At 42.1% G+C, this 27,631-nt stretch overlaps 1 protein-coding gene across 2 annotated transcripts; it reads right to left on the reverse strand.

The window, feature by feature from the left end:
• Window positions 1-315: 315 nt before the first annotated feature.
• On the reverse strand, window positions 316-26,626 carry KLHL38 (kelch like family member 38). 2 transcript variants are annotated; one of them, XM_020964987.2, is made up of 5 exons: window positions 26,375-26,626; window positions 24,120-25,743; window positions 10,002-10,107; window positions 7,410-7,748; window positions 316-725 (listed from the first exon to the last, which is right to left on the reverse strand). In XM_020964987.2, the coding sequence occupies exons 2-4, from the start codon at window positions 25,467-25,469 to the stop codon at window positions 7,459-7,461; spliced, it is 1,746 nt and encodes a 581-aa protein (XP_020820646.1). In that variant the 5' UTR covers window positions 25,470-25,743; window positions 26,375-26,626; the 3' UTR covers window positions 316-725; window positions 7,410-7,458. The 2 variants fall into 2 exon arrangements, with proteins under 2 accessions (XP_020820646.1, XP_020820645.1); XM_020964986.1 differs by lacking the exon at window positions 316-725 and having other exon boundaries at window positions 6,295-7,748.
• Window positions 26,627-27,631: the final 1,005 nt, after the last annotated feature.

Raw genomic sequence — 27,631 nt, forward strand, 5'->3', positions numbered from 1 at the left:
AAAATGTAAGCTTCTTGAAGGCAGAAACTATTACATTTTTTTTTTAAATCTCCATTGCCTACCACAGTGTCTGGCACATAATTTGTGTACTTAATAAACAAATGTTTGTTTGATTGATTGATAATCAATTTGCATATAAGCATAGGAGTTTTCATCCCCAATTAATGTCAAAATAGAAGGCCTAGACTTCTTTTAAAATTTTTTATAAAAAATTTTTTTATAATATTTTATTATTCCCCCATTACATATTACAACAATTTTTGATATATTTTTTGAGTTTCGAATTCCGAATTCTATCTCTCCCTCCCTGCCCTCCCCCTTCCCTGAGTCTGTAAGCAATCTGATACAGGTTATACATGTAAGATCTAAATTTCTTAATGAAACCAAAGGTATAAACGACTCCTTAATTGATTTCAGAGGACTGAAGTTCTTTGATCATCAGATGAAAATGTATAATACTATATAGGAAACATTTTGCAGTGCATCGAGATAATCCATCATACCCTATGGGGGATTTGTATAAAACAGCAAGCCAGTCTAGGGGGTTGGGAGGACTAGGGCTTCAATCTTTTTGGCAGCTGGCTAGCTGAGGTGTAGTTGAAGAAATTTTCCAGGTGACAACAACTTTGTGAACTTCAAAAGGTTGGAAGATCTGCAGCTCTCATTGTCAGGGTAGCAATGTCCAGTTGACCCATAGTGGCTGATGGCAGCATCTGTATCAGAACCTGAGAGACACACCAAGGATAAATTAGACAATTAAGAAAGGCAGCTTCAGGATTCTACAAGGTAATGGACTTCAGAGTCCAGCAGAAAGCTACACCTAAGTAGAATTCCATGAGGACCTCTTGATGAAGGGAGAAAAGGACCTGGCTGTGAAGTTACCCTTTGGCCATAAGGGATGTCTATGTTTGGGCCCACCCTCCTCAGGAACCTTGTGAGTATAAGGAGCAAGTGTGCTCTGTGGTTTCAAGGGGATGTTTCTGTTAAAATGATTCTTATTATACCTGCTTAGAAAAATAATCCTTTAAAAAAGCGATTAACTCTGGCTGATAATCAACAGGGAATACTCCAGTAGGGGCTTGTAAGCACTAGTACTAAAAATCCCAACCCCTCAGGGTTACCTCCAGAACCCTGAAGGGAGAAATAGTAGGCTGCCCTCTGGGAATTCAGCCTGCTAGTCCTGGTAGAAGTTGGAGAAATAATCCTAGAATACCATTACATGTAAAATGAGGCAGTTCCAGTTTCAGCATTGTTATGCATCAAAGTGGAAGCTCCTTGGAGCTGTCCTATAGGTGTGGGTCAGTAGCAGCAATAATAGACTCTAAAGTATGGAATCAGTAGAGGAAAGGAAGGTTAGATCTCAATTCCCTACTGCTCTCCTTTTCAAATACCCCTACCCATCAGAGAAAGACCAGATGTAATATCTCCTAAAATCCATCAAAATGTGGACCCTAGTGCAAGGAATAAAATGAGACCGCACAGTTTCTGCACACCATTATTTCTGTACTACTAGTTTCTGTGGTCCCCTGAGTTAAGTAACAATGGAATCAGGCAGAGGTATAAAGTCCAGCCATATTGAACTTACTAGTTGCAGAAGGGAAAGAGCTGCGCTTGAAGTAAAGAAGACTTAGAGTTAAAATCCTATCTTGGGGGACTGCTAGGTGGCACCAGCCCTGCAGTCAGGAGGACCTGAGGTCAAATCTGGCCTCAGACACTTATGAGCTGTGTGACCCTGGACGAGTCACTTAACCCTGATTGCCTCAGTTTCCTCATCTATAAAATGATCTGGAGAAGGAAATGACAAACCACTGTAGTATCTTTGCCAAGAAGACACCAAATGGTGTCACAGAGAAAAGAATGAAAAGCAACTGAATTGAATGATCTGTATGATACCATGAAAAATGAAGGTAGAAATGGGATATGAACTAGCTATATGACTTTGGGAAAGTAATTTAACCATTTTTTGTGCCTCAATTTTCTCATCTGTAAAATGGGGAAAATAATAGCAACTACCTCATAGGGTTGTGTGGATCAAATGAGATAACATATGTAAGGTACTTTGCCAGACCTAAAGAGCCTTGTAAATGCTACCAACCATAATGATGATGATGAGAAGGATGATGATGATGTGAAGGCAGTGATGGCCTCAGGGAAATGTGCTGTGAAACATACGAGGTTTCTCACCTATGTGAATGCTTCCCTGGCCCCAACCCTCCTGGGATTCAAACTTCTTGAGGGCAGGGAGCATGTCTTACTTCTAAGATTATAGGACTTAGAACTTAATTGGTCTTTTGAGATCACTGAATTCAACTGTGTCATTTTAGCTGTGAGGACACTTAGGCCTCTCAAAGTGAGAGGGCTAGCTTGAGGGCTGACAGGAAATGATAAGCAGCCGCATCAGTATTTGAACCCGGGGTTCACTCGGAATCATTTTGCATGGTGTTTGTTCCGTGATCATTCATGGCTCCTTGCAGCAATGCTTGGCAGTGAGTAGGAGCTTAGTAACACTCGTTGACTGATTCAAGTACATAGCTGTTCTAAGCTTTACAAAGTCCCTCATCCACATGATCCCAACCACCCTGAGAGGCAGGTGTTATTTTTGGTTGCTTTCGACAGATGGTGAAAAAAAGCTCAGAATCTAAATGAATTGCCCAGGATCATGCAAGAAGTAAATACCCAAAGTGGGACTTGAATTCAGATGTTTCTGACAGAGTCTGGTGTTCTCTCTACTAAGCCACACAATCTCTTTTTAAACATCAGCTGCTAAGAGAAGTGGGGTAGGCAAAAGGGCGTTGGCAGGGACAGGGCTGGAACAGGCAGTAAAAACTCTTCTGATGCCATGTTGTTGCCTCTGCCCCTGACCATCCTGATGCTGAGTCAGGGACTAAGGACTGCCTTGATCCCCACTACAGCCACCGCTGTATTGTCTGGCATGAGAAACATGGGATTCAGGCACTGTCCCAAGGTGTTTTATGGGAGTTCAGGAAGGGGGCTGCCAGTCCTGTCAAACCAGCCAGCTTCCCTCCCCTTAACCCACTCTCACCTCCAACTTTCCTTGCCCCAGCCTCTAGCCAGCATTCATATTGGCTGCTCTAGGGCTGGGATTTAAAGGAGAATTCATTTATTCCTTCCACTTTCGTGTGGTTTTAAGTTGGAATGGCATGCTTGATATCAATGTGAACCCTTCTCCCCTAAGCTCGTTTCCCCCCCCTTTGCCTTGTTGTCTATTGAGATACTTAGCTGGGCTGTTTGACATTTTTACCTAAAACCGTTGGGCTTAACTGGTGCTGGCTAAATATATTTTGACCTCAGTTGTGACCTGCCATTCCCTCCTCCTCAACTAGTGTTGCCAAGGGCTGTCCCAAGCCAAAACCTCCCCTTTTTCTGGACGGCGATTAACCTAAGCAGATTGGCAGATTACTCAGCCTTCTCAGCCTCCTCAGCCTCCCCAGTTTTGTGCTAAATGGAGAAGCCAGTTGGTAGGTGGGAAGCTCAGGTGTGTCAATTTCTTCCACCGATGCATCTGCTTTGTCTTACAAAGTTACCTTGCAAAATGGGCCTTTCTAAGTAGGTTGGTTTTGTTCTCTGTTCCTCATGCCATCCTTCTTCATAATCTTGGGGCTGCTTTAAAGAGATTATTTGGGCCTCCGATGAGGCTTTGGGTAGACACAAACTCCTATAGCTTATTTTATATGGATGCTAGAGGAAGAAGGAGGGGAAAAATTAAGGGCCCTAGAATGGAAATTGCTACTTGGATGCTACTAACTTTCCAGAGTACAAAAGTTTCCATTTCTTTTTAAAATGTTGTTTTATTGATATCTTTATTTATGTTGTCTAAATTTCCCCTTGAATCTTTTCTCCTTTTTCCTCCAAGAGAGACATCCTATAACAAAGAATGTAAGTTCCCACTTCAAATATCATTATCTTCCCAAAGAGAAACCCTCCTTCCTCCACTATTGTTACCCCTTCCCTCTGCTAGCCTCCCCCCCAACCCCCACTTGCCCCAGTGCCTTTGGTCTGAATTCCTGTACGTGTTTCTAGTCCTCATCTTACATACTTAGACTTGCCAGACCTGGCTGAGGATTGGCTATAATAGGGAAGGGGAATGGAAGAGAAAATAACCCCAAACTCAGAGGCTTGAGGACACTTGAAGCTCCCATGCAGCAGCTCATTTCTGGGTTAAAGGATGGCTGGTGTAATAGAGCTCAAAGGCAAGTCTTTTTTAAAATTTTTAAAAAATTTTATAGCCTTTATTTCTCCAGTGCAACATTTTTACATGTCTTCTCTCTCTCTTTTTTTAAAAATTAATTTATTTTGATTTATCAACAATCACTTCCATATGCTTTTGCTCAAAGGCAAGTCTTAAACCTGGATATTTGATTGTGCGTCCTGAGTCCCCTGCGGGAGGGAGGTGGCTTCCTCTTCACTTGGCTTCTCTGAGACTTCTCTCCCCCAAACTCCTTAGTCTAAACCAGGGTGAGGAAGCAGGTCCCCCACCCCTTGCCTAAGGCCCGGATCGTCTCTGATGGAGTAGCATGGATAGTAATGACTGAGTATGGGGTGACTCATAGTTCTGGGTCATGAGTACTCAGTAAACACTCTCAACTTTATCTTTCTTGCAAGATGAGTCAAATCTTATTGGGTCTTTATAATAGGATGCTGGCTGATGCTCCTCTCTTGTTGCATCTTCAGAGAAAAAATGGCTCCCCACAACTGCTAGCTAATATCCCTCTGCTTACTCTTTGGCAAAGTGGGATACTGACTTTCCTATTCCCAAGTAGAGGAGTAATAATAATAATAATTCATATTTCTATGGCACTTTTGAGCTTTGAGAGCTAGGCAGGATGCATAATATTATCATTTCCATTTTGTTGTTCAGATGTGTCTGACTCTTTGTGACCCCATTTGGGGCCTTCTCCAGCTTATGTTACAGATGAGGAAACTGAGGTAAACAGGTGTAAGTGACCTGCCCAGGGACACATAGCTAGTAAGTGTCTGAACCTGGTTTTGAACTCAGGAAGATGAGTCTTCCTGATTCCAGGCCTGGCACTCCATCCACTGTACCACCTAGCTGCCCATTTTAAAATCAGAATTTCCATTTTACCGATGTAGAAAACAAAGCTTGGAGAAGTTGGGACTTGCCCACTGCCACAGAGCTATTGCATGGAGGAAGGACTTGGGCTTCTGACTCCAAATCTTTACCTCTTTCTACCACGCTACAGCCTGCATAGTACCAGGGGAACTGTGGTTTAGTGGAAAGCATATTGGACTTGGGGGCAGGGAACCTGCATTCAAATCCTTCAGACATCAGGATTTGAACCCAAGTTCTGTGATTCCAAATCAGCATTTTCTTCACTACACCATTCGACCTCCCTCTGATTAGCTTTGTGACCATAAGCAATTTCTCAGAGATTCAGTTTCTTCATTTGTAAAATGGGGATAATAAAACTGTTACTCCTCTCCTCACAGGATTGCTGTAAGAAAAGTACTCGGCAATGTGCTCTAGAAACGAGCTTTATGGTCATTATTACTAGGAGCACATATAAATTCTTGTTTGTCTTAGGATCACAGAGTTAGAACTAGAAGTAATGTAGAGGTTATCTGGTCTGGGCCTCCAATTTTACAAGTAAGGGAATTAAGGCCCAGTCACTTATTTTACATAAATTCAGAGCTAGAAGGCACTGAAGAGATCATCTAGAATTCAGGAGTGGGGAACCTGTGACCTTGAGGCCACATGTGGCCTTCTAAGTCCTTGGGCATGGCCTTTTGACCGAATTAAAGTTTTATAGAACAAATCCTTTTATTAAAGGGATTTGTTCTGTAAAATTTGGATTCAGTCAAAGACCCATACTTGTACCTAGAGGGCCACATGTGGTCTTGAGGTCGAAGATTCCCCACCCCTGTTCTAGATCAACCCTCTCATTTTGTAAATGGGGAAACTGAGGCCTAGAGAGGTAAGACACTTAAAGTAGTAGATAAAAGAGCCTGTTTGGGAATCCAGTTCTTATGACTGGACTTGAAATCATGAAGACCTGGGTTCAAATCCTGTCTCAGATACTCACTGTCTGTATAACCCTGGACAAGTCAATTAACTTCCTTGGGCCTAAATGTCCTTATTAGTCAAATGAGGGGGTTGGACTTGATGGTTTCTAAGGTCCCTTCTAACTCTAAATCTGATCCTTTAACTCTCAATTCAACATTCTTTTTCCTGTACCATATGGTTTCCTTATTCCGTACTGCAAGAAGACTCAAGCCAAAGGTGGGGTCTGGAAAACACCACAATGGTCTGAAATGTGAAATGCAAAAAATTTAATTAAATGGTTATGTAGTCAAAACAGTGGGCATCCGGGCATCCCTCCTCCCAAACCTTCCTCCTGCTCCTTTGAATGGACAGGATGTTTTAGCATTGTACAGAGAAGCGAGGATGCAGCAGGCTAAGTATGAGAGTGTCAGAGAGGTATAATTTCCAGACCCTGGGCTTATTCTCCCACTCACACTCTGAGTCATGTTGCCAATTTGTAAAGCTCGTGAAGATGAAAGGAACTCTGGAAATAGCCAGTATTCTCAGCATAAGGAAGATAGCTGTGTCAGTTAACCTCCTAAAGAACTTATTGGCTCTCTGTTCCCCACAAACAACAATTCTCCTAGCATGATTCCAAAATAAAATACTGATTTTAATCACGAGGTTACAGTTTATGCTAGGCTGGAGGAAAACATCAGTGGGTACCAGCAAATGTTATTCCTGGGTTCATGGGATTTCAAGCTGAAGGGGATTTTAGAGATCCTCTAATCTAATAATGATAGCTAACTTTTACATCATGCTTAAAGTTTTGCACAACACATGGTATACATGATTTCATTTTATCCTCACCAGAACTCAGTGAGGGAGATGTAATAGGTATTATTTCCCCCATTTTACAGAATAGCATACTGAGGTTAAGGGACTGACCCAAAATCATACAGTTAGTTTCAGAGATTCGGATTCAAACCCAGGTCCTTCTTGCTCTTAAGTACAGCCTTCTTTTCACTACACCCCAAGCCCTCCATCCTCTCTGGAGATCTAATATATTATGTATATAGAGTGATTTAATTAATAAAAGTAGCTCTTGATAGCCCCTTTATCCCTCCTGCCACAGATCAGCAACTCATCTGGAACTTTAGTTTTAGAGAGTTGCCTGGGGCACTGAGAAATTAAGTGATTTGTTCATGGCCACATAGCTAGTGTGTCAGAGGTGGGATTTGAAGCCAGGTCTTCCAGCCTCCAAATTTATCACTCTATGCTCTCTGCCATGCCTGAACCTTTCCAGGTCCAGACCACATGTATGTGGTGAGAGGTTCAGAAGAACACAAAAAAGCCCCTTTTCATGCTATGAGCTTGGATATGTTTAGTACAAGGGTCCTATTGTTACCTCCGAATCTACTTATCCTTTCTTCCCATCCACAGTCCTATTGCTTTCTTTAGGGAGATTCAGAAGGATAAGGTAGGCACTGGAGAGTGAGACATCCGTGATCAAAGAGTTTGTGTGGTAATCTACCCTGGGATGTCCAAGTATCTGTCTCTGGGTCATAACAATCAAATGAGTCTGAGTCCTCAATGTTGCTGTCCACGGTTAGCCTCCGGCCTCCAGTCACATAGAGCTTGTCCCCAATCACCGTGGCCCCATGGTGCATCCTCCTGTCTTTCATGTCAGCACGCTTCACAAATTTGTTGGCTTGAGGGTCATAAGCGAGGAGCCTCCTTGTATAACCTGGGAATAGAGTAATGCACTGTCACCATCAGCATTGTGTTAACATTTTCACTGATGACTTGGATGAAGGCAGACACAGCGTGTATATCAGGTGTGCACATGACACAAAATTGGGAGAGGTGGCTAAGCCAAAATTCACTTGGCAAAGACATAGTCGTATATTTGAGTTTAAGAAATTGACTTCAAAAGTACAAGATGGTTAGTTGGCAATTTGTCTGAGAAAGATCAAGGGGTCTTTAGTTGGCTCTAAATGCAATCTGAGTCAATAGTGTGATTTTTGTTCCTTTGCTCTAGATCTGGGATTTTATTTGTGTAGGGAACTCCCCTGTGAGGAAATTCCTTCTACCAGTGCAGAATGACACTTCAATGTAAGGCTTAGAGAGTTGCTTGGGATATGGAGAGCTTAAGCCACAGGCTTGGGATGCCAATCCAGCATGGATCAGAGGTGAGACTTGAATCTAGGTCCTTCCCACTCCAATTCTAGCTATTTCTCATTCCATGCTGCCTCTCAGTAGTCAGAAAAGCTAATGCATAAGAGAATGCATTTAGATTGCATTAAGATAACATGCCCCAAGTGTAAGGAGGGGGTAGTCCCAAGTACTCTGTTCAGTACACAATACAGACTGGAATATTATATTATAAAATGTGATCATCACATTTTAGAAAGGACAGTGATAGGCAAGGGATTATTCAGACAAAGGCAACTAGAATGGTGAAGGGATTTGAGGTTGTGCCATATGAAGCTTGGATGAATGAAATATGGGTAAAAAGAAAAGAAAAGAGAAAAAGAAGGAAAAAAGTCTCTTCTTGGGAAGAGAAGATTTAAGGTGGATTTGATCTCTTCAAATACTAAAAAGGCTGGCACAGAGAAGAAAGGTTGTGCTTGCTCTGTTTGGCTCAAGAAGGCAGAATTAGAAGCCAACCAGAATGGGCAAAGAGGCCAATGTGGGCTTTATTTGAAGTCCTTCCTAACAATTAGTACAAGCCCAGCATTGAAGAACTTGTCTTGGGAAGTGGTGGGCTCCCCATCCCTGGAGGTCTTTGAGCAAAATCTGATGCTTCTTTGTCAGGGTTTTGTAATGTGGGTTCTTTTGGGGGCAGGAGTCACTAAATGACCATTAAGGGTCCTCCTAACTCTGAAATTTTGGAAATCTCAGCCCACTCCAGCTTTGGGGAACAGCCCATGCCAAAGCAAAGAGGCAGAGGAAGGAGATGGAAGGCTCCTGGCCTGTCTGGCTGGAACCCAGAGAGCAGACAGAGAAATGACATGGATCCTAGGACCAAGAGCTGGAGATCACCAATTTCAAACCCTTCCTAGTATGGAAAGGTCTCCATTTGACAAGGGCTTTAAGAAGCTCAAATGGCCAGTGAAACAATTTTGGTTTCTTTATTTTTTCCTCTAAAATGTCAGCTATTCAGCGGCAAGAACCATAGCTCATTGCCCAGCCACATGCAACATGTTACCTGATGACATAATCTGTCACCTAGAAGAGTGTCATGTAGGCTGTGGGCACTAGGTCAATGGTAAAAGTCCTAAGTGGATTGAAATGATTATTAATGGGTTCTCATTTCTGACCACTGGATACAGTAAACCTAGTACTTGATGGTTATTTAGCCCTGATTACTTAGAGTCCAGACATATCTCTTTAACTCTGACATGTTTGTTTACCTATTTGTTTGCCTATTTGTTGTTTGTTTTCGGAGGCAATTGGGGTAAGTATCTATGGCCGGATTTGAAATCAGGCTCTCCTGACTCCAGCGCTAGTGCTCTACCACTGCACCACCTAGAACTCTTATATGTTTAAACCTGTTCAAGAATAGGGAGCTGGTATTCTCTCATTAATACAATTTAATAAAGAGAGGATAAAGAATCTTGTAGATTGCTCATTATTCTATTGAGAGAGAAGTCCCTTTAAAAACAAAAACCTGAACTAAACTAAACACATTAACATGAAATAGTGTTTTAAGGTTTACAAAGTGTTTTCTTCAGGACAGCCCTATGAGACAGAGGGTGTAAGTGTTGTTACCTTCATGATACAGATGAGGGAATTGAGGCTGAGAAAGGAGAGGGCACTTGCCCCAAATCCCCAAGGTAGTAAATGTCAGAGCTGGGATTTCAAGACCAGAGCTCTTTCTGATTTCTATAAAGAAAGGTGAATGGTCAGTTAGAATGGCATATTCTTTTGAGTGACTCTTCTCTAATGGAGGATCCAAGTTCATACCCAAATGTAGTCATACTTTATGCAAACTTACCTCCAACAATGATAATTTGGCCCCTGAGCACCACTGCTGGAGCACAGACATTCTTGATCATTCTGGTCTCCATTCTGAACCATGTGTTTCTGGAAATATGGTAAACCTGTAAAAGAATATGGCAGGGTCATAGCAATCAAAGCACAGCATTGTTTTTAAGTCATTGACGTATATTCCTTATCCAGGATAGAAGTACAGAAAGTAATATGCCTCCAGGATGATCCCATGATACTCAAAGTTTGATCTTGACGTGGCCAAGTGTTTTATAAAATAGTCCAGTATTTGTGCATAATAAGATGCTCACAGGATTGAGACCTGGATCATGCATAGCTCAACTCTCTTGTTTTTAATATTTGGCTAACCAAGGAACTCATGACTTACATAAATGGTGAATTTCAGAGATAGGGCTCAAACCCCAATCTTCCAAAGCAAGCACACACATCGATTTAAATGCCACTCCACTCTTGATTCTCTACACTTTTCTGCCTCCATCCCCGCTCCCCTCTCACCCTAGAGATGCATTTGTCTCTGTGGCTTCCTTCTCTGACTGGTGAAGAAGTCCCCGAACCAGTCATACTCACTTCCTTCCTGGCTCTTCTTACCCTCTGGCCTTTTACACCTTCCTCCCCCAGCCTAACTTTTCAGCTTTATTTTATATTAGAAGGTAAGCTCCGTGAGAGTAAAAACTGTCTTTCTTTTTCCTTGCATTTGTATTCCCAGCACTTACCACAGACTACATAGTAAGTGCTTAATAAATGTTCTCTCTCTCTCTCTCTCTCTCTCTCTCTCTCTCTCTCTCTCTCTCTCTCTCTCTCTCCCTATATCTATTTCTTTGTCATCTATCCATCACCGTTTAACCATCTATCTCTCTACTCATTTTTCTATCACTATCTCTCTCTATCCATCTGTCTTTCTATCCATCTCTTTCTCCATTTCTCTCTCTATCCATTTCTCTCCTCCTCCCACCCCTGCTGTTCCTTTCTCTCTCTAGAAGGGACTTTGAAGGTCCCCTCATTTTATGGTGAGGAAGGGAGGCCCAGAATGTGAAGTGACTTGCTCAGGGTCACACACCTGGCAGGTGCCAGAGCTAGAATTGGACAAAGGCCCCTGACTCCACATCCTGCTCTCCTGCCCAGCATTATACTATCTCCCACTTCCTTCTACACCACATTGCCTCTCAGAGCTTTGAATGTTCCCCATTTAACAGGAAATGTAGAGACATGTACACCTTCTAGATCAGTGTATTTCCACCAGTTTAATGCTAGATCCCTCCTACTTTTCAACATACTCTGAAGGCAAGAAAAAAGGGTCTGAGTTCTGCTTATTCCATCTGGAGCAGGTGGGGTGGCCTTTGAGCCACTTAGCACAGAAGCAGAATCTGAGAAGTAGAAGACATTTAAGGGCCATCTGATCTAGCCTGTATTCGAATGGGAACGTCCACTACAACATAAGTGAGCAACCAGCCTTGTCCTGAAGACCTCCTGTGAACAGGTGCCCACCACTTTCTGAGACAGCCCATTCCACTTTGGGGTAGCTCTAATTGGTAGGTGGCACAGTACATAGAGCACTGGGCCTGGAATCAGGAAGACCTGAGTTCAAATCTGGCCTCAGACACTAATTGTGTGTTCCTGGGCAGGTCACTCAACCCTGTTTGCCTCAGTTTCCTCATCTGCAAAATGATCTGGAGAAGAAAATGGCAAACCACTCCAGTATCTTTGCCAAGATAACCCCAAATGGGGTCACAAAGAGTTGGATACAACTGAAACAATTCAACAACAAAAAAGTTGTAAGAAGCTTTCCCCCTTACAGTTTCATTGATCTGAAGCTGGAAAGGTTTTCAGAGGTGGTTTTTAGCTCAGCCCTTTCATTTTGCAGGTTAGGAAATGGAAGTACAGGTCACACAGACGGTGTCAGAAGCAGAAGTCTGCTGACTTAAGAACCAACATTCTTTCCTTTATACCACACTGCTTCCATATAGCAAGCCTAAATCTCTCTCTCTGAATTCTTGCTTACAAATGATGGGAAGAGTTTTTCCTTTTATTATGGAAAGTTTTTTTTTCCTGATGAAATGAAGAAGAGAAAAGGAAAGAATACAGGAAAAAGAAAAAGGAGGGCAGTATTTCAGTGGGAGTTATAATACCACCTACTTTAAAGAGATTCGATAATATATGGAAGGGGCTTTGTAAACCTTAAAGTGCCTTATAAATGTCAGCTATCCTCCTCTTCCTCATTGTTATTAGACACACCTGTGAGGTATAATGCTTACAGTGTTCCAACATAGTGGTTGGGAAATACAATATTAACTAATCATTCCCTACATAAATTTTATCGTGTGAATTTCCTCTTTAAAAAATAACAATGATAAGGGCAGGTAGGTGGCACAGTGGATAGAGCACCAGCCCTGGAGTCAGGAGGACCTGAGCTAAAATCTGGCCTCAGACACTTGACACTTAACTAGCTATGTGACCCTGGGCAAGTCACTTAACCTCACTGCCTAGCAAAAAAACCAAAAAACAAACAAAATAACAATGATAAATAACATTTTAGCGCTTAATTTGTGCTAAGCACTTTATAATTACTAGCTCACTTGATTTTCACAACAACCCTGGGAGGGTTGCTATAATTATCCCCATTTTTTGCAGCTGAAGAAGCTGAGGCAGATAGAGGTTAAGCGACTTGCCCAAGGTCACACAGCTAGTAAGTGCTAGATCTGAACTCATGTCTTCCTGACTCCAAGTCCTGCATTCTATCCACTGAGCCACCCAGGTGCCCCATAAAAAGCATCCTAAATTGAAAAGAATCCATTCATGAGAAACTTGGGGATTATCAATATGGCATAATTTTCATATGAGGATACTTAAGCATGGAAATGTATTACAGGTAGAATCTCCCTCTTTGGAAGATGTGATAGAATGAGTTCTTATTGGTCCAGGATTGTATAAAAAGGACCCTACCTGGAGGTAGGGAGATGCACTGGATGGAACTCCAGAGGTTTCTCTTGGCCTTTGATTCAATGAAGCAAGGAAGCAAAAACAGGAGATGAAAAAACAGGAAAGCAATTCACAGCATTGCTAATCATCTTTGGAAAAGACTTGAAAACCTTCTTAGGAAAAGCTAATCTGGGTTGTATTTTGCCCAGGTGAGTAAATGCCACCTTGTTTTCCCTTCTGAATCTGTATTGGGTACAGTTTCATGAACAGAATAATAATGATAAAAGCTCTCTATGGTTTGCAAAGCAGTATACATGTGTTAACTGATTTGATCCTCATTTGAATAAAAATTTTCTTGACAATATTAACCATTTCTTGGAAAGTAAGTGGCAAGTTAGCCTGTAGAAGAGAAGACTTGGAGTGGGCCATTGGAGGAAACATGATACCTATATTTAAGTAGTCAAAGATTGGTATGTAGAAGAGGGACTACACTAAATCCATTTGTGACTAGAGGGCAAAACTGAGAGACTGGGTAGAAGATGGAGAGGCAAATTTGGGCTCAATAAGAAGAAAAATGTGTTAATAATTAGAGCTATCCAAACATAAATGGACTTTGTCAGGAGAGGATGAGTTCCCCATTATTGGAGGTCATCAAGTAGATGCTATCAGGGAAGTTGTAGGGGGGACTGCAGTGAATTATGAACACAAAGTGTGTTATTATGATGATGTGGCTTGTCACAAAAGCTAGTGCAATCTCGGCCCAGAGTAAGGAGATAATGGTCATGCTCTACGCTGGTAATGTGTTTCAGTTCTGGGTGCCACATTTTAAGAAGTAAATCAATTAATTTGAGAATGTCCAGAGGAGGGCACCCAAGATAGTAGATGACCTTGAGATCATCATCATCATTATCATTATCATCATCCTTATCATTCTCATCCTCCTTATCCCTAGAATTTATATAACACTTTAAGGTTTACAAAGTGTTTTACAAATATTATCTCATTCTATCCCCGCAATAACCCTAGGAGGTAGGTACTATTATTACCCCCATTTTACAGATGAATGGACTGAGGCATATGAGATCATGACATATGAAGACTGGTTGAAGGAGCCAACTATATTTAGCTTAGAGAACAGAAGACTTGGCAGGGATGTGATAAGTATCTTCTAGTATTTGAAGGGCTGTCAAGTGGGAAGAGGGATTATACTAATTTTGTTTGGCCCTAGAGGGTAGAAGCAGGAATAGCTGGTGAAAGTTGCATAGAATTAGATGGTGGCTTGAAGTAAAGGCAAAATTTCCTACCAACTAGACCTACTGGAAAATGGAAAGTGGGCTCCCTTGAGGTCCGGTGGGCTCCCTGCACTGGAGGATTTCAAGCTAAGGATGGATGAACACTCATCTGGTATGTCATAATTGGGTCTCTTCTTCAGGTAAGGGCTAGAGTAGATGGCCTCTGAGATCCTTTCCAATTCTGAGTCCAATTCCTGTAGTCCTATAAAGTGTCAGCCATTTCCCCTTGCAGAACTTAGCAAGATTATCCAGAGGTAGTCAGGAGCAAAGGTTGGATTGATAAGACAGGAATGTGCATGCTTGATCTGAATAGCAAACCCCACTCAGTGGAAGTTCTGAAGGTCAATGCCCTGTTCCCCAAACCAAACCCCATAGTTGTTCTTAAAAATCCCAACCTGCTTCATCAAATAACTCTAAACATTCATCTTCGATATGTTTGAATGAGTGAAATTCCCTTTTCAAAGCCAGGGCTAAAGAGCCAAGAAAAGCATCTGAGCTTACTACTTTTAACTTTTTTTTCCCCATTGCTCCAACTGGAAACAGCCACATGTATTATACTTCTTGGCTCTGTGACTTCTTTGATTGTATCATTTAATTCTTGAAAGGGTAGCATGGATGATTCAGAGGTTTTCAGGGTGATATTGTGTTCTATTCGTCTTTGCTGAGGAGGTAGAAGACCAAATCTCAAATCCCTTTCTCTCCCAATGGGAAGGTAGCAGGACAGGGGAAGAAGGACGGCCAAAAGGAACGGGTTGGTTAGGAGAGGAGGTGCCCTTCAGTCTCACACGGCATCACGTAGGCATGGGGTAGCATGAATAGGGGATAAAAATTCCTCATTATACCTGCCTTCTATAGTTACAGGTTGGGGAAAGCCAGAAGTGACTCTTTCTCTCCATCTAAATGAAGTAGGGTTTGTGAAAGTCTGTTGGTAATGGGGAAGTAATCAGCCTCAGGATTAGCTGAGGGCAGGCTAGACAACGGATGAGTCAGTAAGGTATGAGCAATAAGAAAAACAAGGATTAAGTTAATTAAGACCAAGAGTAGGAGGGGAACAGTTTAGGGAGGTGAAATTAGAATGGATACCTATGAAGAACCCATTCAGACAGACTTCCTTGTGTGGCAATCAGGGAAAGAGAACAACCATTTCAGACTGTCAGGGAACTGACTGGGATTTCAGTTCTGTGTGAACTCAAAGGAAAGAGAGGGATGGAAAAAGAGCTTTAAAAATACTCGTTTTCTCAAAAGTCAAAATTTAGAGACAATTATCCCTAAGGAAATAACTCTTGGTAAGCTTAAGATCAGAGCCGGCACAGTGGAAAGGGTGCTAGATTTAGACTCAGCTGACTTGGGTTCAGATCATGGTTTGGATACTTACTAACTGTGTGACCTTGGGAAAGTCCTTTCCCTGGCAAAATCTGTAAAAATTATCTGTAAAATGAAGGATTTGGATTAGATGGCCTTTAATATCCCTTCCAGCTTTAAATCTATGATCCTATGATCTGTGAAGGGCAGCCAGGTGGTACAGTAGGTAGAATGCCAGGCCTGGAATCAGGAAGACTCAGCTTCCTAGATGTGTGACCCTGGGCAAGTCACTTAACCCCGTTTGCCTCAGTTTCCTCATCTATAAAATCAGCTGGAGAAGATACTCCAGTATCTTTGCCAAAAGATCCCACATGGGGTCAGAGAGACAAGAATGAAAAACAATTGAATTGAATGATCTGTATGATACCATGAAAAATGGAGGGAGAAATAGGGAAGAATTAGGAAGAGAAACTAGGTTTATCTCTTAGCCATCTTTCTATCTAATACTCAGGGAGCAATAATCAAATCAATATAACTATGACTGGAGAAGAAATGATGGTTTGCTATTCCCTGGTTTCACTCATTATCCTCGTGACTGCTTAGAACAAAGTTTCCTTCCTTAGCCACCATTCCCTAGTAAATGCTGTATCCTCATAGTAGAATGTAAGCTTCATGAAAGTCAGAGACTTTTGTTTTTGTTATCCAAGAGCCTAGCATAGTGCCTGGCACATATTAGGCACTTAATAAATATTTGTTGATTGGTTGAATCTGGGGAGCCAGGGGGAGAAAGACCTTGGCTGGGAGAGGGCTGATTTACCTACCTGTATATAGTCAATGCTTCTCAATGATTCGCAGATATAATAGCGTGTTTCCTTGATGACTTACTAGTGATAGGGGGAAATAGAAGAAAATAAGGGAATTGGTTCCCAAGGCCATTATCAAATGCCCTGAAGCTAGGTTTGCAGGTGATAGAATGGGAAGGCTCAATTAACCCAGAGCAATGTACTTGTAGGCAATTCCATTTTTTAAGACTGGGCCTACCTTTAGAGTATTTTAACAGAGGACTCAACTTGTGATGAAATGAGCTACTCAGGAAGGGTTCAAACACATCAGTGATTAGGGCAATCATCCCACTAGGAGAAGGTAATCTCTCCTCAGATGAATGGGGTCTGAACTGGCATTCAAAGATCAGGCTGAGTCAAGACTGTTTCTTTGAAACATCAAAATCCAAGAAGCTGAAAGAGTCTAAAGCAGAAAATCAGATGGAAGAGCAAAGCACTGGGTCAGGAGACGAGATACAGGGGGAGAAAAGGGACCTGACCTATTTTTTCAAATCTTCCATCTTTCATAGAAGCTGCCTACATTTCTGCCCCCAGCTCATGCCGATAGTTTGGAGGGATGTGAATTGATTCCTCCACATCTTCTTCTGATTTAGCAAAGTCAGGCAGGTTGTGGTCTTGGACATCATTCCTCTTCTCAGAATTCCTCATCAGATCTTCAGACTGTGATATGACACGAGTGGAAGGCTTTTGCCAATTTCAGGGTGTACTTCTTGTGGGCTGACTCTCATGTTTTATCCTCAGACCTGTGTCCATGGCCTGTCAAGCCTCTCAGATGGATATATATGCACAGACTCTTCCACAGGTGAGGGCATCATACCTTCACGGAAGGCTTAACTAGATTACCTTCAGATTTCGGGCTGTGAAGTTTCTAGTTGGTAGAAGGGCCTGTCAAGACGATGGAGCCACTGTCATCCACGTTGAGGATTCAGTGACAGTGTCTCTTGCCCACAGACCAGGAATGAAAATGACCTGCTGCAAAAAATTCTATGTGGTGTTGATGGGCAGGGAAAAGTTCTGAAGGCTGTCTAGGTTGTTATACCAGCGTGAAGAGGTCACACTCTCCCTAGAGATGGTGATCCAGACTTCAAATGCAGTCTTAATTCTGACTCACCCTTTTTCCCAATCAAGCAACCAATTAATAAGTATAGTACAGTACAGTCTAGAATGGTATAGCATAGTACAATATAGCATAGCATAGCAAAGTATAGCGAGTATAGTTTTCTCCTATAGTTAACTATTGGTCAATGTCTGTGCGGGGCTGGGAGAACAGAGGAAGGTGGTGTGGATTGTAAGAGAATGACCCATATGATGACATCAGATGTAGTGGAATGACCTCCATTATGAATGGTTTCTATGGTTCCCAGTATATCAAGGCAGGGGCAGAGGTGAACCAGTTAGTTCTTTGGGTTGTTAAATACGTCTTCCTCTGTGTTTGAAATTTATTGGAAAGCTTTTGGATTGTGCCAGCAATAGGGGTTCTGTTAGGTGGGAAAACCTGGGGATAAAGATGGAATGGAACCTCATGAATCTGAAGAGCCACTGAAGAGCCTCTGAGGAGGCAGGGGTCCCTCCCCCACTGCAGGGTTCATCTACTTTGCATATGTTCTCTGCCATTTCTTCAATTTGGCAAATAGCTGGTGGCGTTGTTAGGTGCAAGGGAACAGCTTGGATCAATTCTGAGTGCTGGGTCGGATCCCAGGGGCATATGCAGGAGCACATCATTGAGATTAACTGCCCCTCCCTATTGAGGAAGTCTTGAAACACCAATTTCATGAGCCTCTGCTAACAAGAAGTGGCAGTGCACAAACCAAGCAGTTTCCATACAGGTGTGTCAGGCTGGCTTCTGTTGATTTCCCCTATGCATCCAGATTAGCTTGTATGTGCTGCAGAAGTGCAACTTTTTATGTATCATCACCTCTTCTATTTGGTATTTCAGATATGATATTGGGGCAACAGCTACTAGTGAAGTAGATAGGTCCTGTGAAATAACACAGGTAAAGTGCTTTGCAAACCTTAAAGTGCTTCATATGTGTTAGCTATAATTATCATATGGAGAAGGAAATAGCAAATCATTCCAGTATCTTTGCCAAGAAAATCCCCCAAAGGGGTCACAACTGAAACAACTAAACAACAACAACAAAATTATTGTTATTGAGTTATGGTCTTAGAGTTCAGGAAGACCTAGGACAGAACGCCACTGCAGGGGCCTACTAACTGTAATTCTAGGTTTCAAAATTTCCAGGACAGCTGCTGTCTCTGGAATGGTCAACGCATAGATCAAGCAGGCTGGGATTGAGTCTCCTAGAAGCAAACTGATCATTCAGTCGAATGCAATACGTAAGGATAACTTCTTTTTCATGACCACACTAAACATATCTCGATAGTTCTGTCACAGGGGAGGAAACTCTGACTTAGGAGTCGTAAGGGGCAAGGGAATTATCTAGATTTTGTAACACCATCCAACATATTGGGAAGAGGGGAGAACTGAGGTCTATGTGGGCGGACACCTGACTTTTTCCCACTCAGATCTATGGTGGCTTACTGAGATGAGGTCTCATAGACTCTTTCCATAACCACCAGGACAACATAGGAAGTCTGGGATATTTACCTTCTCTGGTTTATCATATCTGGGATATTTATCTTTTCTGAGCCACAACAGAGTTTATAAAATTCACAGAGGCCCTTAAGTCCACCATAACTGGTGGCAGAATTGGGCCCAGCAACATTCTAGAGGTCCTAGCAGTTTGATTTCAAATGTAAGAAATAGGTGGGATGATGGATGGGAGAGGGTTGTAGTATAGCTTGATGGGAAGTATAATGGATTTGGAGAAAGAAGACCTTGATTCATCAGCCTATTCTGTCATTTATTACTTATGTGAACTTGGGCTCAACCTTTTTGGGTCTCATTTTCCTCATCTGTAAAAGAGGGCGTTGGACTAATTGGCCTTTAAGGTTCCAAGATTACAGTTCTTAATCCATGATTCCTATGAGAAGTCTCATTACCCCTTCTTCTAGTGGCAGGGACGCATTGGACGTGGTACACATTGATTTAGCCCAGCTCTCCCCCACTGTTCAATGGACTCCCAAAGATAGGCTGGTATAGTGACAGAGGGGACTTTCCACTGTGACTAAATGCAGATATTGAAGTGCACACACTTCCAAATAAGTAGGGGGTGAGTTGGTAACAACACTGTTTTAGAGTGATCCATTGCAGATAGCAGAGGGCTAATCTTCTAAAAACTGACCCACCGATGCCTGATTTACAGTCAAGAAGGAATTGCATCTTCTACCATCATTCCTTCCTCTGCTGGAGTCAAGTCTTTGGCTAGCAATCTTGGGTATAAACACATACAGGATGAGGAATGTCTTTGAATTCCTAAAGGAAGCCCTCAAAATTGTACATTAGAGGGCTATTTTCAGTGACCCAGCAGGCACTCTACCCTGTTGGCATGCAACCAGGAAAACTCCATTGGCCTGGACTTTGGGGAATGCCCAAGGGAGGAGGTCCAAATGAGCAAGGAACTCAGGAATGTCCTCCACCCAACCCTTGAAAGAACCTGGGACACTCCAGGTACTATCAGGGAAACTGATACCAGCATAGCCCAAGCCAAGTGTTCACTTTCCTCAGAGTGCAGATGCATCTTGCAGAGCAGCCATTTCCTCAGAGGACTGTGCTAATTGTCACCAAAATTCCAGAATCTCTGGAACCCCCTACTAGAGAGTTTTCAATATATATGGCTCTAATGTTGTCAACCGCAGGCCAGATCACACTGTAATATCCCTGCTACCAGAGCTGATAGTTAGAAACAGTGTCGAGGCTGGAGAGGCATCATCCCTTTCTGGTGTAGATGGGCAGAGAACAGGATCCAAACGAGAAAAGTCATGTGCCAGGTTGGTGCTAGTGCTCCTTTGAAATGCCCAAGTGCCAAGAAGTTAAAAACAAAGTGGGAAATTGGTTGTAGGAGCAAAAATTGAAGCCCATAAAAGGAGGCGAGATTCCAAGGAAGGTAACTTTGTTTGACTCAACTGGTATCCCCAAAGCTTCTGCCTTTGTAGTGACTGTGCAGCTTTCCTGCCCTGACTATGGTGATAATGTCTATCTGGTCATTGGTTGTGTTGGCCATACCTCTCCTTGACTTAGTAATGTTAAAAAGATTGTAGATCCTAGTACTATCTTTGATTATTAATGGCAGAGAATAGTTTCAAGTGGCTTGGAGAAAATGCACTGGTTTCCTCGTGATATGTGGGAGTGGGAGTGGTCATATACCATGTCATGGTACCATGTCAAATCTGGAGTTCTTTGTATTAGAGCATCATCCTATATCCTCTTGAGGGGTTCATTTTGCTTGACTCGACTGGGCTCCCAGGAGATATGGCTGACAGCTATGGTCTATGACTGGTCTTGTCCATCCAAGGCTGTGAAAGTAGTCGATTTAGGAATTGGAAACACTAGTTTTTACAGAGGAAACTCATCTATGATGTGAAGCAGGGAGGGTGTCCACACACTTCAGATATCACTTGTGAGAACCCACTTGACTCAAAGCATTGTTATCCTCAAGTCATCAGCAGTAGCTGAAACCCTGGGTCCTTGAAAACCACAGCCCCATTTCACCTCTTTGAATTATTGGTGTCATCTCTGGAGAAGTAACCAGAGCAGAAATGAATGCTGGTTCCAGTTGAAGGTGCTCCTGACATTTTGCTAGAGGTATAGGAGTTGGGGAGGAAACTCAACCTGGACTCTGATAAGGCTTCGGTTATTCTTTCAATCAATTAAGCCATTACAGCCAGTAGGATGAAATGAATGGTGGACTTGGGTTCAAGTTCAGGCTTTGTCACTTACCAGCTGTGTGACCCTGGGAGAGTCATTTTACCTCTTCTGAGCCTCAGTTTCCTCATCCATAAAGTGGGCCAATACTTATACTTTCTACCTTACAGGGTTACTGTGAGGATCAAAGAAGATATAATATACATAAAGCACTCTATAAAGTGTCATATAAATGTTAGCTACTGAGTTTGTGTCTGAGTGGCCTAGGTGAGTTCTTTCTACAGAGTAAAAACAATGGTTAAAGATGTTTATGGAAAATGGAGAAAAAAACCTTTTAAGATTCTAAATGTTTTACTTTTATTAAGTAAGCTTCTCTGGGGGCTCAAGAATGCAATTATGTATGAACAAATCTTTTATCACCCACTTCCAATCCCAACCTTGGGGTATTATCTGACTACCATGGCTAGAATTGAATGTTCTATAGGGGAAAGGGAACTGAATTTGGAGTAAAGGGCCTGGCTTTTAGTTGCAGTTACTATCTATATGGGTTTGAGCAAGTCACTTAAAATCTCTGGGCTTCATTTCCTACACATGGAAGATTAAAAGGGTTAAACCAGATGATCTAATTCTCAATCTAAATCCACGTGTAACTGATTTCTTTTTCCTCATTTATTATCAGTAGACTTCAGAGGCAGCTAGGTGACACAATGGATAGAGTATTGGAGTTGCAATTGGGAAGACCTAAGTTCAAATCCAGTCTCACACAACTACTAGTTTTGACCCTGGGTATCAGAAATGATTCATTTGGAACTTTATCTATTCCAATTAGTATTAATTAATTTGGTATGATTTCACAGTGATTCTAAGTTCTGTATATTAGGCCACAGAGCTGTGAATTGCAGATTGTAAGTTCACAGAAATCTAACTAAAGGCCCTCCACCCTTGTTATTCCTTGTTATGGCGACCAAGCCCAGCACAGCAAAGGTGACTCAATTACATGGAAAGTCCTCCAACTTATTTTTGTGCCTCCCAACCACTCTCTCTTGACCAACATGAGCAGGTGACTATCTTATGACCATCTTATGATCATTCAGTCAGTGGAGATCCTCCATGCTTTGCCCAAGCCAAGACCCTCCCCTTGCTGACACACCACTTTTGGGCTAATATGTCATTTTGGGCCCTTGAAGCAAGGTCTATCAACCAATGAGGTTATCAGGTATCAAACCCAGTATCAAGCCTTATAGAAATAAGGCCATGGAGGAAGGGGGCATCTCAGATCATGAGCAAGATCTGAGGGCCACTTCATTAGAGGGGATCATGGACCCTTTAATAAAGTACCATTGGCTCAGAGCTCTCGCTCATTTCCTTTTATTGTATGTTGGACGATTTTGAACTCCACACAGGCAAGTCACTTAATCTTTCTCAGCCTCAGTTTCCTCATCTGTAAAATGGGGATAATAAGAGTACCTACCTCTCGGGTTGTTATGAGGACAAAATGAGATAAGATATGTCAAGCATATCACAAACCTTAAAGAACTCCATAAATGCTAGCTGTTTTTATTATTTGAAATCTATGGCTGCTTTGTATTGCTAATTATTTTTGTTACATATCGTGTAGTTGTTTAGTAGTCATGTATGTGTAGTTGATTATCATCCTTTATTCTGAGTCAAGGTGAAGTGTGTCGACTGTGGCTGATCAGACTAATATGAGCTCAGAAGGCTTTATCACAGGTTGGGCACCCGTGAACATTTGGGATGGATTCTCTAAATTTTCCTAGCTCATGTTTCTTTTGAACTACTTCAATTTGGCTTTGCTCATAGAACTCAGTGCCTTATCTGATGAGGGTTCACCATGCTGGGTGGTCCTGTGCAGTGTCTCCCATGTCATGTAATCAATTCCAAAGTTCTTCAGAGAGACCTTGAGAATGTCCTTGTATTGCTTCATATACATACAAACATATATTTATGTACTGGGCTCCTGTTAAGTCCAAAGGTGCTAATAGTAGTTGGAGATACAAAGTAGTATATGATACAATGGCTTGTCTCAAGGAATTTATCGTCTCCCTGGGAAGATTATTTAAATGTGCTGACAGAAATCTCATGGTGTAGTATATTGAGTACTGGACTTGGAGATAAGAAGACCTGGGTTCAAATCCCACCTCAGACACTTACAAGCTTGGGCAAGACTCTTAATATTTCTAAGTCTCAGTTTCCTCATCTATAAAATGAGGGGGTTGGACTCAATATCATATATAATCTTCTCTTTGAAACTCAGTAGAGACCCTGAATTTGGAATTAGTATCTGCCCTCAAGGAACTTGTGTTCTAATTGGGAAGATTATATGTATATGTATAGAGGGGTGTGTGTGTGTGTGTATACACACTACATATATATATATATATATATATATATACGTATATATATATATATATATATATACGTATATATATATATGTATGTATGTATGTATAATACAGGGTATAGAGATGTGATTATTTCATATATACTTTAAACATATATGATATCTTTCCAATTAGACTATAAGTTCCTTGAGGGCAGGCATCACACCTTGTGCTGCTTTTCATCCCCAATAACCACTAGCACTTTGCACATGATAGGAGCCTAATAAGTTTTTGTGAAATTGATTGAAACTCACTGAAAGGCAGAAGTCTTTCTTTTAGTGACATCAGATGCTACTTAGAAAAGTGAATACAAAGCCTTGTAGTAGATAGAATTCTTGACAGGAATTTAGTTTCAAATCCCATCTCTGACACTTGCTGGTTGTAGGAGGAGGGGCAAGTCATTTAATTATAATGAGCCTCAGTTTCTTTATCCATAAAATGGGGGTGATAATACTCTGTACCTACAGTATCTCACAGGACAGTTTGTAAGGCTCATATGAAGTGATATATGTAAGGTATCATATAGCCTTAAAGTGCTATATAAATGTCCGATGTATTTATAAAAGTTGCTAAGAATGAATTTACCTGTATGAGTCGTACAGGATTTTGCATAATGTCTTCTCCTCCAAAAAGATAGAGTCTTTGGTCTTTCACAGCTACTGCAGGGTGAAGGACAGCTACAGGCATGCTGGCCATGATCTTCCAGACATCATAGATACTGTCGTACCTCTCCATGGAACTCATTATCTCCTGGTTTTCTCCAATTCCTCCAATGGAGAAGATGTAGTTCTTATAGGCTGCACTTCTGTGGGAGTATCGAGCCACCAGCATGGGTTCCCCCAGCCTCCACTGATTGAGCTTCAGGGAGAAGATGTATACATTGTGACTCACTTGCTGCTTCCCTACCCCAACAGACATGCCCCCCAGCACGTAGGCACTACTGTGCAAGGTGACCGAAGAGGATTTGTAAAGGCGAGCTGGGAGCTTGGCGAGGCACCGCCACTGGCCAGTCTTCTCATGGTATAGCAGAACTTCCCTAGTGGTTTGCTGATTGTCCTTTCTACCTCCCAAGAGGATGAGGAAGTCACAGTAAGAATCTCTCCGAGGGACATGCCACAGTGGCTTGAGGTCTGGGCTGCCAGTGCCATACAAAGAAAACACTTGTCTCCTCACCACCTCCAGAATGGCTTGGCATGCTGGTGAAGACTGAAGGAGGGAGTCATTGACAATGAAATGGAAGAAAAATGTTGGGTGGACATACTGGAGTCTGACTTTCTTGAATAGCTCTTGGATATATTTTTTCCGGGCCTGGAGGTCATGCCTGATCCAGACCATTAACGTTTCAAACACTTCTTCTTCCTCACCACAGAGTTCATCATCTCCCAGGTAGTCACTTAATTCCAAGGGACATAACTCCTTTAAGTCTTCTGATAAGGCAACTTCTGGGAAACACCTTAGGGCCATTGATCTGGCTTTTTGTTTGAGACTTTCACAACTCAAAGTGTCAGACAGTCTGATCATGCTAAGGCAGTTGCTTGGGGTCAACTGCTTCTGAAGATACAATGAACAGGCTTCAAAAAGCCTGAGATACTGCAACATGGATGCGGCTTCCATCAAGTGCAGGACATTCTCCGCAGTGATGTGAACCTCCCCAGTGTACACGTACAGGACGATCTCACTTAAAGTATTGGCATCAATGCCTTTCAGGTCAACTTTGTCCTGAGCGCTCTCTCTGAAGTTACTGCAGAACATTGCCTGGAAGTAAGGGCTGCTGGAGGCCAAGACATTTCTGTGGCAGGGGACTTCACAGTTCCCAATGCATATAGTCACATCAATCAGGATCCTTTTTTGTCTTAAGACATTTAACTGCCTCAAGAGATCAGAGGAGAAGTCCTCATCTTTGAAAAGCAGACCCTCTGGTGACTCCCCATCCATCTCACAGTAAAGGGAGGAGGCACTGGATTGGTAGCTTGTCTGGGATGTTCAGTTGCAGGTGAATCAAGGCAGACCATCTATGTCTGTCTCAGTCTCTTGAATCTGGTGGTTTCAGTATGAATATTGATTAACAAAGATGGAGTAATAAAAGTCACATTGCATCTAAATTTCTGAAATTTACTGGTCTGGTTTTTTCTCTTGTTATTTCCTTGCTATTGTTGTAGTGGAAGTGAACAAATCAATGAGAACTTGGGTTCTGGGGTCTTCTGCTAATCTGGCAAAAAAAAAAAGTGCAAGTTGCAAATGATTTGACTGCCTGAGGCTGAAGTGTTAACCTACAAGATTTCAGAATCACAGAACATTAAAGTTGGAAGAGAACTTACAGATCATCTATCCTAAATCTCTCATTTAACAGAGGAGGAAACTAAGGCTTTGAGAGAGAAGATGACTTGCCCAAAGTCACACAGACAATAAATAGTAGAGCAAAGACTTGAATACAGATCTCTTGACTCCAAAGCTTAGAGCTCTTTCCATTGCCCCACAGGGAGGTAACAGTTAATTTTATTTTGTACACTAGAAATATAGTTTGTTTGTTTTTTTCATGGTTCTCAACAGATTTGTCATCCAGCAAATGCAAGCATCTCTTCCTGGGACTTAGTCATTCCCCAAACATGTAATGTTGGCAACTCTGCCCTCCGGTAACAGATAGACTTACTCCAGAAAATGAGTGAGAAACTTGCTTTTTTTTTTTTTTTAAATCATAGCTTCTCCCTTTCCCTCCTCCCCTTTTTTGGTTCATGTGGTAAATAAAAAACAAATACTGAGCAAGTTTCTGGCCTGGGTTTGTTTTGATGCCAACTGACAGCTTCTTACCTGCAGGGTAATTGAATGATAGAGATATTTACCTTCTGCTTTTTGCCCCCGGCATCCACTGACTCCTGAGCGGTTTATGCTCCCTTGAGATTTTCCATCATTAGGACACAAGTGAAATTGTAAACCCAGGACTCTCCTTCAGCTGGCAAGTGATTTATACAGGGCGATTTCAGGATTTGTTTATTCTGACGTTATTTTCACTGCCTTCTGGAGCTTTGTGAAAGAACTACCGGGCAGAGAGACATTGTATACATTCCATGACTAAGAATAGTTGCATATGTACTTTCCACTGTTCTCACATGTGACTTTCCAGTTGCCTTTGCAACAAGTTGAGCGGGGCTGGCGTGAGCCGCGCATGCCCAGGGGATGTTTTGCTGGCCAGGGTTGGCATCAATAAAAATAGAGCCCAAGTTGAAGCTTCTCTTTTATAAAAGACCTTGCTGCCCCCTTGGAATACCCTGAGGCCCTTATCCTGAAAGTGCCTGGGAATCTGAGAAGTCTGTAAATAGGCTTCAGTGCTTAGAATCAACAGCTTCTTTCAAAGCCTAGCTCAGGTGCACCCAGGGCTGGAGGCCTTTCTTCACCCCCTCAGTGATTAGTGCTCTTTCACTGGGAATTACATTGTATATACTTTGTACATTCTTGATTGTGAACATATTGTATCCCCTGGCACCCCAGAAGAATGTAAGCTCTTCGAGGGGTGAGACCATTTTGTTTCCACTTCTGTATCCCTGCCTAGTATAATGTGAACAAAATTGTTAATATAGTTTCAGAAAATTTTGAAGTCAAATATACTATGGACTGGCACAATGTTCCTTATAAGGTCAGAATTTCAGTAATGTCCTTGCATTCTTATTCTTAAGATATTTACTCTTTTTTTTTTTTGCTTTTTGGTGAGGCAATCAGGGTTAAGTGACTTGCTCAGGGTCACACAGCTAGTAAATGTTAAGCGTCTGAGGCTGGTTTTGAACTCAGGTCCTCCTGACTCCAAGGCCAGAGTTCAAGATATTTACTCTTGATTAGGTTGAGCTGAACCATGCCCCAGGTCCCCCCATCCTGAGATCTTGCCTTGTGAGGGAACCTGGATCCAGCCGGATCTGGGCCTTTGATGTTCTTGCCATTTCCATTGGGATTCATGGCATGAAAGGCAAAACAGCCAGAATGAAGTGGCTTTCCTTGCCCAGGTTACCAAGGGTCCTGGGGTCTCATGACCAGGCCTTGCTCCCTCATACTGTCTCTTCCCCCTCTTCTAAAACTAGAAAAACTTTTTCACGGGTCTTTGGTTGGGA

Source organism: Phascolarctos cinereus, unplaced genomic scaffold (genome assembly GCF_003287225.1).
Source record: "Phascolarctos cinereus isolate Bilbo 61053 unplaced genomic scaffold, phaCin_HiC Scaffold_4;HRSCAF=312, whole genome shotgun sequence".
NCBI lineage: Eukaryota > Metazoa > Chordata > Mammalia > Diprotodontia > Phascolarctidae > Phascolarctos > Phascolarctos cinereus.

Excerpts from the sequence above, each read along its gene's own strand:
- KLHL38 (XM_020964987.2), bottom strand. The coding sequence starts at position 25,469 with ATGGATGGGGAGTCACCAGAGGGTCTGCTTTTCAAAGATGAGGACTTC. Across the intron at positions 10,108-24,119 it reads ATCCTGTACGACTCATACAG|GTTTACCATATTTCCAGAAA; the intron begins GTAAATTCATTC and ends ATTCTTTTACAG. Across the intron at positions 7,749-10,001 it reads CCAAATTATCATTGTTGGAG|GTTATACAAGGAGGCTCCTC; the intron begins GTAAGTTTGCAT and ends CTCTATTCCCAG.